At 38.2% G+C, this 15,074-nt stretch overlaps 1 protein-coding gene across 1 annotated transcript in view; it reads left to right on the forward strand.

The window, feature by feature from the left end:
- Nucleotides 1-15,074, forward strand: part of FAM120C (family with sequence similarity 120C) — a 116,624-nt gene that overhangs the window by 32,222 nt on the left and 69,328 nt on the right. Inside the window, 3 exon segments of the mRNA XM_030885062.1 lie at nucleotides 1,871-1,961; nucleotides 4,040-4,166; nucleotides 6,694-6,776. Of these exon segments, the coding sequence (XP_030740922.1) occupies nucleotides 1,871-1,961; nucleotides 4,040-4,166; nucleotides 6,694-6,776 (301 nt within the window).

Raw genomic sequence — 15,074 nt, forward strand, 5'->3', positions numbered from 1 at the left:
GCAATGAACATTGGAGCACAGATATCTGGCCTTGGTTTGTTTCTTGTCTCTTCTGGGTAGATGTGACTGTTGAATATGACCTTTTCACCTGTATCACCTGATGATGGTAAAAATTCATGTCACTGGACCACTAGCACTCTCTGCAGAGATACTTTGGTTCTTCAGTGTTTTAATTTGTTTGTAAAAATGTTCCTGTGCCTTTAATTATTAAAAAATCCCAAAGATTTATTTTCTATTCATAAGCAGGCTGCAGAGAATTTTCTTTCTTTTCAGTAGCACTTCTTCATTAAAGGCTTAAGTGTTAATAGGAATTCAGACTCATCACTGAAATGACTTGTTCAAGCTAGTGAAAAATCCGGAAAATGAAATGCTTCCAAATACATTATTGACATATATTTTGCTAGTGAAAACAAATAAATTGCTTTAAATAAGGCCATGCATGAGGGGGCTTCAAAATGTGTGCGGTAAAATGGTTAGTCATAAACTTTTGAAATACCCCTAGTATGAGTGAACTTACTAGGGTCTTTCTGAAGTCTTATTTAATACATTACTAACTTATACTTTTATCCTATCTCTAAATGCGTACTTTAGGTTAATTTACATTGAGTTATTAAGTTTCCAATAAGTGGAGGTTGAATTAATAGCTGTCATGAAGTGTCTTAGTTACCTTAGACACTTGCTTCCATTAAACTTTTAATTATTAATTTTAAATACCAATGGTTGGTTCACTGGCTGTTGTTTTTTAAATTACTGTTACTTTAACAGTGTTCCATATTAACACGTGGGGTGACAAATAAAAGAATAGTTTACTTAAAAAAAAAAGACCTTATGCATACCACTATTGTATGTACCCTTAATATCTTACTCATATTTCTATCCATCCATCAATTTACCTTTTAAACATGTATTTCAAAGTAAATTGTGGAGAGAGAATGTCAGAAATATAGAGTTTTCAGTCTGGTGGAGGCAATATACAGATAATTTTGGTATGTTTTAGAGGCAGCATTAGGCATGATGCTGTGCACTTAACAGTTTGCCTCTGTAACATTAAAAAAAAAACTTAGCTGGTGCAATGGAAAGTGTGGCTTTTTAGTCTTGCCACTTTGAAAGCAGTCAACCGCTCTGAATTTCCCTATTTCTAAAATGGGATTACTTCTGCCTGTTGGACATATAGTGTGCTTTTTGTGTGCCCTGTGATCTAAGGTGTTTTTGGGGTGGGGAAGGAAAAAGACTTTTTAAAAAGAGTCAAATAAATTCAGATTCAAGCCATATGTTATCCTGTGTCTGTTTCCTGGTAGCATAATGGTTATATGTTGTGTGGATTTGATCAGCAATTCAAAACAACCAGCAGCTCTGTGAGAGAAAGACTGGGCTTTCTGCCCCTATTAAGCCATTATAGTCTCAGAAACCCACAGGGAGTCACTACAAGTCTGTTTCCACATAGAAGCTTTTTCGTCCTTAGCTACTCTGTCAAGATTGTTCTAAGGACAATATATGTAAAGTACAGAGCACATAGAATATACTTATTAGTAAACAGTAACTTTATTATATTTCTAACAAAGGTGGAATGCTTATTTTATTCTATTTTTAATTTTCCTATATAATAATAAATTTTAACAAACTATAAAATTTTAATTATAAATTTATAAATTAATCGTTTTATTGAGGGCTCTTACAGATGTTATAGCAATCTAAAAATCAATTGTATCAAGCACGCTTGTACTTATGTTGCCATCACCATTTTCAAAACATTTTCTTTCTTCTTGAGAACTACAAAATATATTTACCAGCCCTTCTGACTTTTAACCAAAGACAAGTCATCATAGCATGTTCTTCTCTTGTCTTCTTCCCTCCCCCAGGTCTTTCAGAGCCTGGAGGACCACCATTTGGAAGCAGTAACTTTTTTTAGGGAAAACAGTTTCCATGGCCTTCTTGTCCATGACTCTGAATATGCTCTCTACAATATTCCCTCTTACTGGGACCAGACTTCAAGCCAGTGCTCCAAGACAAGAATGCAACACACTGACATGAAGCAGGGAACCAATAGAGAGGCCTGAGGGGCCGGCCCCATTACCAACTAAGTGGACAGACCTCCTTCCCCCTCAGCCCCCCCGAAAAATTCACTTCAGAGGACAGCACTAAAGCGACAGCTCAAGGAGAGGGACTTGTCTGATCAGAGCACACAGGAGCCAAGGAGGTGGGGGGAAGGGCCGGGAAGTGTGAAGCACATTCTGGCCCACCAAGCCCTGAGGACAATAGTTCTGCTCAGAGCAGCCAATACGCAAAGAGGACCATAGGGCCAGCTCCACTACGAGACACAACGTTCCTAACTGACCCATAGCACCACCGGGGACAACACTGGAAACACATGGTGGGAATTGTGAGACCCTGAGCCCACTACACCGAAGTCAGACACTGGGGGCATGCAACAGAGCAGCAAGGGGAGCAAAGCAATGATGTCCCCAGGGAATACCAAAAATAGACTGGTTCCAGAGCGTGGTGCCCCATCAGACTCGACTGGAAAACACTCAGAAAGGACAACAAATAGATCTTGAACTATTTTAGGGGTTTTTTTTGTTATGGTTGTTGTTGCCTTTTTGTTGTTGTTGCAGCTATTGTTTTATTTTCTATTGTTGCTTCCTTGTGCTCCTCCTTGTGTCTGTGCATATTGTTGTTGCTGTATGTCTATCTGGATGGGATAGGCGGGATAAACAAGCCGGAAGAGGGAACAATGGGATGACATGGGAGAGGGGGAGGCGGGGGCATGGGGGGCGCTGGAGAAAGGAAGTGGGTGTTAACAAACCCAGGGACTAGTGACTGAAAATCGATGGCTAGGAGGGTGTAGGAGCTCTGGCAGGGCTGGATCAAAGAAAATGTAACCAAGAGGAATTCCTGAAACCCAAATGAAGGTTGAACATGACAGTGGGACAGGAGGAAGGTAAAAAGAAATAGAAAAAAGAACAAAGAGGCAAAGGGCATTTATAGAGATCTAACACAGGCATACACATAGGTAAATATATTTATATATGACGATGGGGAAATAGATCTATGTACATATATTTATAGTATTAAGGAAACAGATGGACATTGGGCCCCTACTCAAGAACTCCCTCAACACAAGAACACTTTGTTCTAATAATCCAGCACTCTGAGATGCTCATCTTCCTGACACAGTCGCTGAAGACAAAGCAGGTGCATAAGCAAATGTGGTGAAGAAAGCGGATGGTGCCTGACTATCAAAAGACATAGCATCAGTGGTCTTAAAGGCTTTAAGATAAACAAGTGGCCATCTAGCTGAGAAACATGGACGAAGCACACCAGCCTGTGTGATCATGAGGTGTCGAAGGGATCAGGTATCAGGCATCAAAGAACAAAAATTCCCCCTTACAGAAGGGTTGCGGGGAGTAGACAAGTAAGAATTAGAGGAAAGTTGTATGTTTCATTGTTGCTACACTGCACCCTCACTGACTTGTCTACTCCCCGCAACCCTTCTGTAAGGGGGATGTCCAGTTGCCTACAGATGGGCTTTGTGTCCTCACTCTGCACTCCCCCTCATTCACAATGGTAGGAATTTTTGTTCTACCTTACAAATCCGGCTAGACCAGAGGATGTACACTGGTACAGATAGGAACTGGAAACACAGGGAATCCAGGACAGACAAACCCCTCAGGACCAGTGGTGAGAATGGCGATGCCCTGAGGGTAGAGGGAAGGTGGGGCGGGGGGTACAGATTACAGGGATCTACATATGGCCTCCTCCCTGGGGAGCAGATGACGGAGAAGTGGGTGAGGGGAGACATTGGACACTGCAAGATATGACAAAATAATAATAATTTCTAAATTATTGAGGGTTAATGGGGGAGGGGGGAGGAGCAAGCAGGGAGAGAAAAATGCGGAGCAGATACCAGGGGCTCAAGTAGAAAGCAAATTTTTAAGAATAATGAGGGAAGCAAATGTACAAATGTGATTGACACAATGGATGTATGTGTGGATTGTGATAAGAGTTGTACGAGCCCCCAATAAAATTATTTAATTAAAAAAATATTCCCTCCTACTACAGTTCCCATGCTGTGACGCTAAGCTGGAATGGAAAGAATCTCACTACCAATCAGTTCCTGATGCAGGAAGTGGCCAAGCAAATTTTCCCCAAATTTGCTGCTGTGCTAGGTAGGTAGTCCAAGGATGACAATCTAGTGATTGGTAAAAATTCTTTTCCCAGTGTTAAGATGAAGAGCAGAGTTATTTGGCCCATTAGAATTTTATTTCTCTTCTTTTTAAAAAGACTAATACTTTGTTGTGTCTTTGATGATCCTAAGTACTGCAGTTTAGGTTCCCTTTCAATAAATTGTACACATTATTTGTTCACATTGTTTACATTCTTTACAATGTGTGAATATCCTCATTATTTCTTTTCATTTTGGTTGTTCCATTCCCATTAATATATTTTTCCTGCCCCTTTACATTCTCATCTTTATTTTAATTAAATCACGGATAATTTTGCCTCGTTGGTGATTTATTTTTAAAGGAGTACAGTACTTAATATTCTCTATCTGTTTAGTGACTTTGGTGACTTCAAGGGTTAGTTTCAGTTCAAGTTAAAGACTATCTCAGAGAAATAGTTTAGAGGAGTCCACCATTCTCAAACAGTCCTATAAATCTGGGTTCTTATTTCGGTTTCCATTTTAGGCCATCCTGTGTAAAATGGTCAGGCACCACCACTGAGAAGTGGTCCTTGCAATAATTCCTAGCTCCCTCCCTTCTTGCACTTGCCAGAGGGACTAGAGTATGCTCCTTCCTTTCTGTTCCTTCATTTTACTTTCTACAAATGTGTATTCCATGTCTATTTTACCTCTCCTTTCCTTAGACTCTGACAATACAGTCTCCCTAATTCTGACAATTCAGTCTGCCTCCCAGAGGAAGAAGCAATTCCCTGTGGTTTTCTGATTTCTAAACCACGCCAACTCCCACACCTCACCCTCTCAAGGTTGCCTGCCCAGAATATATCCTACCCACCATGTATAATCTTTCCAGGGTTATTTTCACAGAATCTCTTCCACTTACAGTATTCTCCTTGAGGTTTTCCTGAGTTCTTCACTCCAGGTAGTTGTTTGATGCCATCCTCAAATGGCCATTATGTGCCATGTTAGCTAGCAGAGTATTCAATCCATGAATCTCTATTTTCCCACTGACTTCACTGTGTCTATCTTTCCACTCTGTTTCTTCAACTCTCCATTTAATATTTTGGGATAAAAATTTGTTATTTGTGTCATTTTTATTTGGCTTCTTTAGTCTTTGTTATTCGGTATTATTATGATATATATCTATCTAATCTATCTGTATCTGGATTTATTAAATGTCTTTTTAATATCTATAGGGATGATCAAGTTGCTCTTTTCTTCTGTTCTATTAATGTGATGTATTGCACTGCCTGATTTTCTAATATCGAACAAACTTTGCATTCCTGGAATACATCATAATCATGATGTGTAATTCTGTTTGCTAATATTTTGTTGACATTTTTATAATCTGTACTGTTAAGAATACCGGTTTTTTTCTGATTTGTTTCTTTCCCTTTCTTTTCTTGTGGTTCCTTTGAATGCCTTTGGTACCAGAGTAATGTTAGCTTCATAGAAAGAGTTAGGGGATAGTCCTTTTTTTCTGCTTTAGAAGAGTCAGAACAGGAATGTTGTCAGTTCTTCTCTAAATGTTCGATGGAATCCCCACTGATGCCATCTATTCCTGGGTTTTCTATGTTGGGAGGCTTTTTATTATAGATTCAATCTCATTGCTTAATATGGGTGATTTTTCATCTTTAATTCCACACTGTAAACATTGTGCTGGAGAAGAATACAGGTTTTGGGGCTCCTGACTAGAACACACGGAAACTCAGCAGATTTGTCTTGTGGATTACTATAGGTATACCAGAATATTACTTTGATTTTTAAAAATTTGATGTTATATTTCACAACCGTTTTATGCATAGTACTCTTCTGGGCCAAATTATTTCCTAGACCTAGACAACTTAAATTCTCCCCTCAAAACATTTCTTTACATTAACATTTTCTTCGAGTGCAAAAATTTAAGCCAAGAACACAAACTATCGATTATATTTTGTTATTTTTGTGTCAGCATTTTATAAAAATTTTGGAAATATACATCAAAGTTGAAAAACTTTTTCAGTGAAGACCCTATATCCACCACCTGTATTCTACTATCTTCTCCATGTATTCTATTCATTTCACTCTACTTGCTTTATGTTATATTTAGCCATCCATCAATTTATATTTTACATATATTAAACTCAAAGTAAATTGCAGTTAACAAAGTTTTTAATTGATTTTCTATGTACTGACAGCATGAACTTTAGTATCATGTCTCAGCGACACCATGTTAGTAAAGCATAGATCAGTGGAAAAGAGGAAAACCCTCAATGATTGATACAATAGTTATAACAATGAACTCAAACATAGCAAAGATTGTTAGGATGGCACAGGACCAGGCAGCATTTGATTCAATTCTACATCGGGTTACTATGGGTTAGAACTGCCTCAATGATACCTAACAACAAAATTGTTTTTATTACATTAACTATAACTATATAGACTCATGGGAATTATTTCTCTCAGCACCTCTTTTATTACCTAGAGGTTCTAAAAAAACATTTGTTGAGTGACAGATCACATGTACTTTATAGGTAACCACATTCTCCCAGATGAAGACTTGGCCTCCTTTCACTGGGGCCTCCTGGGATCAGAACATCCTCTTGCATCATTTAAGGTAATATGACTTGTTCCTACATACACAGATTAGGAGACATCCGATTTGGGGGATTTCTAAAATAGTTTTATTGAGATATAATTAAAATATCATATGATTCAATAGTTCAATCACAGTAAGAAGGGCTGTGCAATCATCCACACAATCAACTATAGAACATTTTCTTCCTCCTTGCATCCATTGATGGTGACTCCCCATTTCCTCCCACCTCCCCTTCCATTTTCCCAGGTGATTATTAATCCAATTATTGTCTCCATAGATCCACCCCTCCTGATTTCCCTATACAGAAAAATATACAAAACAATGACAAAAAAACAAAAATAGGCCCAGCAACAATAACCCCCTGGAGGAAAACAACAACAACAGGAAAACCTCAATTGAAAAGAAAGCAGAAGTATTTTTAAAAGTGGAATAAATTCAAAATGGGTCAAAAAGGAGATCAAATGAAAATCTGTTACATTTCAGCCTAACTACTGCTGTTAAAATCTACTTTACACCGCTCTCTGTCTGATATTAAGGCTATTCCCATCCCTAGACTATGGTCAGAGAAGATTCACCAGATACTCAATCCATGTAGGGACCCTGAAAATGGATTTTGGTCTTCCACTGTCATCCACAGCCTTCAGTGAAGTGGGTGTTTGGAATTTAAGCTCTGATGTCATTCCCTCATTTATATTTGGATTATATTATTTACAATCCTTGTATCACACAGACTCGTGTGCTTTTTCCGTGTGAACTTAGCTTTCCTCCCTTAGATGACTGCTTGTTTTGAGATGAGCTTTTTTTTTTTAAAATAATCATTTTATTGGGGGCTTTTACAACTCTCATCACAATCCATACATCCATACATTATATGTCAAGCACATTTGTACATCTGTTGCCCTCATCATTCTCAAAACATTTGCTTTCTACTTGAGCCCTTGGTATTAGCTCCTCATTTTTTCCCCTTCCTCCCCGCTCCCCTCTTTAAGACGTCACAGGACATCAACTAAGTCCATATGGAATAAGCACACAAGCCTGTGTGATCCAAGGATTGTAAATATATAATCCAAGTATAAAGGAGTGAATGGTATCAGAGTTTAAATTGATTGTGAACACCTGGTTTTCACAAGGTTCCGAATGATGGCGGAAGTCCAAGATCCATTTGCAGGGTCCACATATGAATTAAGCTTCTGGTGAATCTCCTCTGATCATAGTTGAGGGATGTGAATAGCTCTGTTATGAGACAGAGAGCATTGCAGTGCCGACTATGCCAGAAATCATTAGATCAAACGGTAATATCTTATCATTTTACCTGACCCATTTAAAAATTGTTTCAGTTTTTTAAAAAGTGAAGGGGACCCTAGTGAATCCCCTCTGATCATGGACCAGGGATGTGAATAGCCTTGCTATTGTGAAGAATGCATTGAAAAGTGGATCATTGCAGATGCAGTTAGCTTAAAATTTAGCATTTTATCATTTGATTTCCCTTATGATGCATTTAAATATTTTCTAGTTTTAATATTATTTTCTATTAAGGTTTTATCTGTTTTAATTACTTTTGTTGTTAGTTTGTTTGTTTTTTAATGTTTTTCTATATGTGAAATCCAGGATGGGCACCTCTATAGAGACAGCAACTGGATTTATGATTCCTTGGTGGTAGGCAGGGAAAGTTGGGGGGAAATGGGGAGCTAATAACAATGAGTACAATTTTTAAAAATAAGTACAATAATGAAGAAAATGTTCTAAAACTGGTTTCGGTGATGATTGTACAACTCTTCTTGATGTGAATGAACTATTGAATTGTGTGATATGTGAATTATATGCAAATAAAGCTGTTGGGGCAAAACAAAAGAACAGTATGCAAATCTAAGAGATCTTTAAAAAAAACAAACCATAAGCTATTCTTTCTGATAGCTGGGAGTCATTGGATTTCTTCACCACAGTTTGCTACAGTACCCATATCATCAGTCATCTCCTCATCAGGGAGAGTACCGAGTAGGGCCAGGACATTGGAAAATGGATAGACTAATTATCTTTCATAAGATTTACTTACTCAAAACAATTTATAAATTATCAAGGGTTCATGAGCGAGGGATAGGGAGAAGGGGGGAAATGAGCCGATACCAAGGGCTCCAGTAGAAAGGAAATGTTTTGAAAATTATGATGGTAACATATGTACAAATGTGCTTGACACAATGGATGTATGTATGGATTGTGATAAGAGCTGTAAGAGCCCTGTATTAGTCTGGGTAGACTAGAGAAACAAATTCATAGACACTCTCTATATAAGAAAGAGGTTTATAGACAAGAGCAATTGAATATTGAGAAAGTGTCCCAGTCCAGTCATATATCCGATATCAATCTATAAAGTCCTCTTCAGACCTCACAAAAGACATGCAATGATGTTGAATGCAGTAGTGAGTTAGAAGTCTCTGGATCCAGTGGTGTTGTAAGCATCTCAGCACTGACAGGGCTATCTACATGGCTTCTCCAGCTCCAGAGTTCTGGTTGCATCACAGTATGTCCATGTGGCTTCTCCAGCTCCCAGGGTATAGCGCCATGTGTCTTGTCAGTAGAGTGTCTTCCAGGGCGTGAGTAGAGAGATAAAAGTGTCTCCAGCCTCCATGGAGGAAATTCTAAGAGTTCTCAGAATTCTCGGGAAAAGGCCATGCCCACACAGGGGCCTCATTGGCTATGATCTTATTGACAGACTAGAATCCACCCTTTCACTCTTAATCATCTGAAGTCCCAAATTGACACCAGATTATGTAACAACCACAAGCCCCCAATAAAATGATTAAAAATGCAGAAAAGAAATGTTAAAAATAAAAAAAGATTTAAAATATTTAAATTCTCACAAATAAAAAAAGTTGTGGTCAATACCCTCCATATCTTAAAGATTTATCTATATCTGTAAAGAAAAATTCTAACACCCCAATAAATAATAAAATAATGAGCCAAGCACATCAGTAGAAAATTCACAAAAGACGAAATACAATGGCCAATAATGTAACTACGTGTTAAACCTCATGAGCAATGTGCCCTAGTGGTATAGTGGTAAAAGGTTCCATTGTTAACTAAAATAGGTCTACAGTTTGAACCCATCAGCTGCTCAAAGAAAGTTAGGGCAGTCTGTTTCTGTAAAGATTTACAGCCTTGGAAACCTTATGGGGCAGTTCTATAGGGTTGCTATGAGCAAGAATAGACTTGAAGGCAGTGTGCTGGTGTATATGTGTATGTGTGACTTTAAAAAATCATTTTATTGGGGCTCATACAACTCTTATCACAATCCATACATACATCAATTGTGTAAAGCACACGTATACATTTGTTGCCCTTATCATTCTCAAAATTCGCTTTCTGCTTGGGTTCCTGGAATCAGCTCCTCGTTTTCCTTTTTCCCCTCCCCCTCCCTCCCTGCTCCCCCTCCCTCATGAACCCTTAATAATTTATAAATTATTATTTTATCTTATTTTACACTGCCCGGCGTCTCCCTTCACCCACCCTTCTGTTGCCCATCCCCCAGAGAGGAGGTTATATGCAGATCCTTGTGATCGATTCCCCCTTTCTACCCCCACTTCCCTTCCGGTATCGCCACTCTCACCGCTGCTCCTGGGGGGGTTCATCTGTCCTAGATTCCTTGTGCTTCCAGTTCCCATCTGTACTGCTGTGCATCCTCTGGTCTAACCAAGTTTGCAAGGTAGAATTGCGATCATGATAGTAGGGGGGAGGAAGCATTTAAGAACTAGAGGAAGGTTGTGAGTTTCATTATTGCTACACTGAACCCTGAGTGACTCATCTCCTCCCCACTAGCCCTCTGCAAGGGATATCCAGTTGTCTACAGATGGGCATTGGGTCCCCATCATGCGCTCCCCTCATTCACGATGATATGATTCCTCCCCTCCTCCCCTCCCGCCTTTGGTGCTTGAAACGTGGTCCCCTCAGCCCTTCATGATCACACATGTTGGTGTGCTGCTTCCATGTGGGCTTTGTTGCTTCTGGGTTAGATGGCCGCTTGTTTACTTTCAAGCCTTTAAGACCCCAGGCGCTATAGCTCTCAATAGCTGGGCACCATCAGCCTTCTACACCACACTTACTTATGCACACATTCGTCTTCAATGTTTATGTGGGGAAGGTGAGCACACAATGATGGTTTTTGGTCTTTGGTGTCTGCTACCTGATTCCTTCAACACCTCGTGATCACACAGGCTTGTGTGCTTCTTCTCTGTGGGTTTTGTTACATCGAGCTAGACGGTCGCTTGCTTGCCTTCAAGCCTTTAAGACCCCAGACGCTATATCTCTTGATAGCCGGGCACCATCAGCTTTCTTCACCACATTTGCTTATGCACATGTCTGTCTTCAGCGATCATGTCGGGAAGGTGGGTATCATGAAATGACCATTTAGCTGAGCAAGGTGCTCTTGTATTAAGGGAATGCGCACAAGGAGGCCCAATGTCCACCTGCTACTCTACTACTAAACCTATAAATATATGCACATAGGTCTATTTCCCCCATAATCATACATATATTTACATGTGTGATTTTTTTAAAAAAATTTATTATGATTTAAAATTTTACAGCGTAAATTGGTTTTCCACTCAACAATTCATACATTGATTTCAGTCCCCAAGATATACCAGCACTCTTCCCACTTCTGCCCTTCCTGTGTTTTTCCATTATTCTTCATCCTTCTTTCCTGTCCCTTCTTGCTTTCAAGAGTTTTTATCCATTAACAAATGCTGTCCTTTTGATTTTGTATGCTTGGTTATTCTGAGGAGTGTATACCATGCCTATATATATTTTTGGCTGAAAGCTAAGTCAAAGGAGAGTATAATTCCAGGAGTGAAGAGTTGCTAAGGGCCATAGTCAGGATTCCAAATATCCATTAGACCAGTAAACCTAGTCAGTTTTACGATTTTGGGTTTTGTTTCACTTTGTGCTCCCACTCTATTCAGGTCCCTCTTTTGCGATCCTTTTCAAGTAATTAGCAGTGGTAGCCTGGCACCATCTAGTTCTTCTCATCTCAGAGTTGTGGAGGCTTAGGTTCACTGTGGTCCATTCATTGTCTGGACTAATTGTTCCCAAATGTCTTCTATTTTCTTCGTTCTTATTTTATGTTACTTTAGTGTTCATACTGGAGAAAAGCCTTATGTATGTGGTGAGTATGGTAAAGCTTTCAGCTAGAAGCAATCTCTTACAACACATGAGACATTGAACACAGGAATGAAACCCCATGTATGTGGTGTGATTTTTTTTAACCTAGCATTATTGAGTATTGAGAAATTAGTCTAATTACAGTTATCAAGACTGTGGTAAGGCTAATATTCTCATACATTTTTGTAATAGTATGAATTGGTTATCAAATTATATTTCTTTATTGCTCTTACTGTCTTAGATATCTACAGTGAAACCTGTGAGAGGCAGAACTCGACAGGACTCCCTAGTTTCACCAAGTTTTCTGTCTTTGACAGGATGGGGTTTAACACTTTTCTGTCATTCTCTACTAGTGAAAAACAGCTGAGTTTTCATTCTCTGACATATTTCTAGCTAACACAAATTTGAGCTTTCACGGGTTTACTGAATTTTATACCTTCTCTCTACTTAAGCCTCTCTTACTTCTATTTCTCTACTCACTGTTAGTCCATGACATTGCTTCCTACTTCACTAAGAAAATTGAAGCAATTGGGAATTTCCATACTTTCCAGAAACTCCCATTCCTTCATCAACATGCATCTATGTACCCTCATGCTTGTCTATTTGAGCAAAAAACAGCACGACTCTCTTGCCATACACAACTTACTCGCCTGTTCTCACTCCATGCAACTTCTTTCTGTTTCTGTTAATGAAGAGGGACATGAAAGGACAGCAATTTGATGACATAGAAGAGGTGAAGAAAATAATGAAGGAGCTGCTGTCAAACATCCAAACACATGAGTTTGAAAAGTATTTTCAAGGAGCAACTTTATGAATGCTTCTTAGACACATTGAGTTGCCAGGCACAAGGGATCAGGACCATAGCCTAGGGGGACACCCAAGTCACTTGACATAACACAGTATACAAAGACAATGTTCTATATCCTAATTTGGTGCATAGAAAATTGTGTCTTAAAAAACTAAGGTGGTCTCTCCCCATCTGGAAGAAAGAAGAGTTGAAAATTAAGATATGGGCACATTGAAAACAATGGACTAATAGTCTAATGAACTAATAGACGGCTCATATTTCAGTCTCCACAACATTTGACTAGAAGAACTAGATGGTGTCTAGCTACACTACCAACCTCTCTGAAAAGGATCACATCAGAAGGTCCTAGATAGAGTGGGAGGAAAATATGGCACAGAACTCAAATTGGCCATACAGACAACTGGAACCCTTAAGAATATGCCCTTAATCACCATTCAGTTCTAGAATAAAACTCACCACAGTGGTAGAATAATCAACCATTTAAGATCAAAAGGGCAATAATTAATTACCCACAGAGGGTTAGGAAAGAGACACGAACAGAAACAGGAAACACTGGAAGAAAGGTAAGTGGTAATGGTAAATTGAGGGGATTATCGTAGATGAGTTCAAACAAAATATGTATGATTTATTGAATGTAAAATTCACGATTTACTCTGTAAACTTTCACCTAAATCACAAGAAAAAAATTAAAAAATAAATACAGGTCATGGAACTTTTCCACAAACTTTTTGAAGTACTTGTGCATGCGTCTGTGCATATATATAGAAGAATAAATAGTTGAATATATTAAGTAGATAATAATGAATAAATAAACAGAATATTGATGTAATGGGATGTTATTAAATAATATAGGTAGTACGCTGTAAATAAGAAATATGCAAGCTTTTTCAAACAATTTATATCAAGTTCATTTTTTTAAAAAGAAGAACCATTTTGTTTCTAAATGTAACTAGAGGGCCTGAAACTGAAATTCTGTGTTTTTGTGTATGCATGCAAATAAAGAAGGCAGATACTCTAAGTATATACTAGGGTGTTAACAGTTTCAGATTCTGAGAGATAGGAATACACATGTTTTAATTTCTTCATATTAAATGATTAAATTTATTAATATTAATAAATTAATTCTTAATATTACATAAATAATAAATATTAAATATTGTACTATTCCATACAGAAGAAATACTGTTTACTATAGTTAATAAAAATGCCAAACTCACTGCTACCTATTTGATGTCAACTCATAGTGGCCCTGTGGGTTTCTGAGACTGTAACACTTTATGGGAGTAGGAAGTCCTGTCTTTCTCCCAGGGCATTTGCTGGTTTCCACTGCTGATGGAACAGTGGTTAGCAGCCAAATACATACCCATGATGCTACAGTTTATTTATTTATTTTGAGTAAATACCCAATACCTTGGCCATATGGCACATTGTGCTCTATGGCGGTGTAGTGGTTACGAGTTGGGCTGCTAACTGAAAAGTCAGCAGTTTGAAACCACCAGCCACTCCATAGGAGCAAGATGAGGCCACTTTACTTCTGTAAAGAGTTAGTCTCAGAAACCAACAGGGGCAGTTCTTCCCTGTTCTGTAGGGTCACTATAAGTCAAAATCTACTTGATCACAGTGGGTTTGGTTTTGGTATACTTTGCTGATGTGAATATAATTTAAGACATCTTTTTTGAAAATAAACAGTATCATATGTCAACTGTCTATGAAAATGATCATGCTCTTTGATCTAGTAATTATGTTTCTGTGTGCTCTGTGAAATAACCCAAGAGACTTAGGTAAAGATATGTTTATCAGAGCATTGTTTATAATAGTAAAAAATTGGAAATGACCTTAATAGCTTATATTCCATTTGATAAAATATTATAAAGCCCTTAAAATTATATTTAAGGGATTTTAAATAATGTTGGGAAAGACTTCCAAAATTAAATGCTTCAACCCCAACCTAATAGGGCCATCAATGAGAGAACTGGAACAAACCTGAGAACTTAGGTGAAAGGAATACATAGGCTATAGGAATTGGGAAGGACACAAATACAGATAAGGCACAAATTAACAACTAAGATAAAACACCTGTGTACATCAAAAGAATTCGCCAAGAGAGTAATAAGAGAGCTCACGGAATGGGAAAACACTTTAACAATGACACATCAGACAAAGAACTTATTACTAAAATCTACAGTACTCTGCTAGCTTCCAAAAAGAAAAATTAATTGCCCACTGAGGAGGTGGGCAAAGGACCTGAACAGAAAGAAGTTTCACAAGGGCAGAAATCCGACTAGTCTATAAACATATGAGAAAATATTCCAGATCATTAGCCATAAGAGAAATGCAAATTAAAACAACTATGA

Source organism: Echinops telfairi, unplaced genomic scaffold (assembly GCF_000313985.2).
Source record: "Echinops telfairi isolate 266 unplaced genomic scaffold, ASM31398v2 ScPeMD7_19;HRSCAF=73, whole genome shotgun sequence".
NCBI lineage: Eukaryota > Metazoa > Chordata > Mammalia > Afrosoricida > Tenrecidae > Echinops > Echinops telfairi.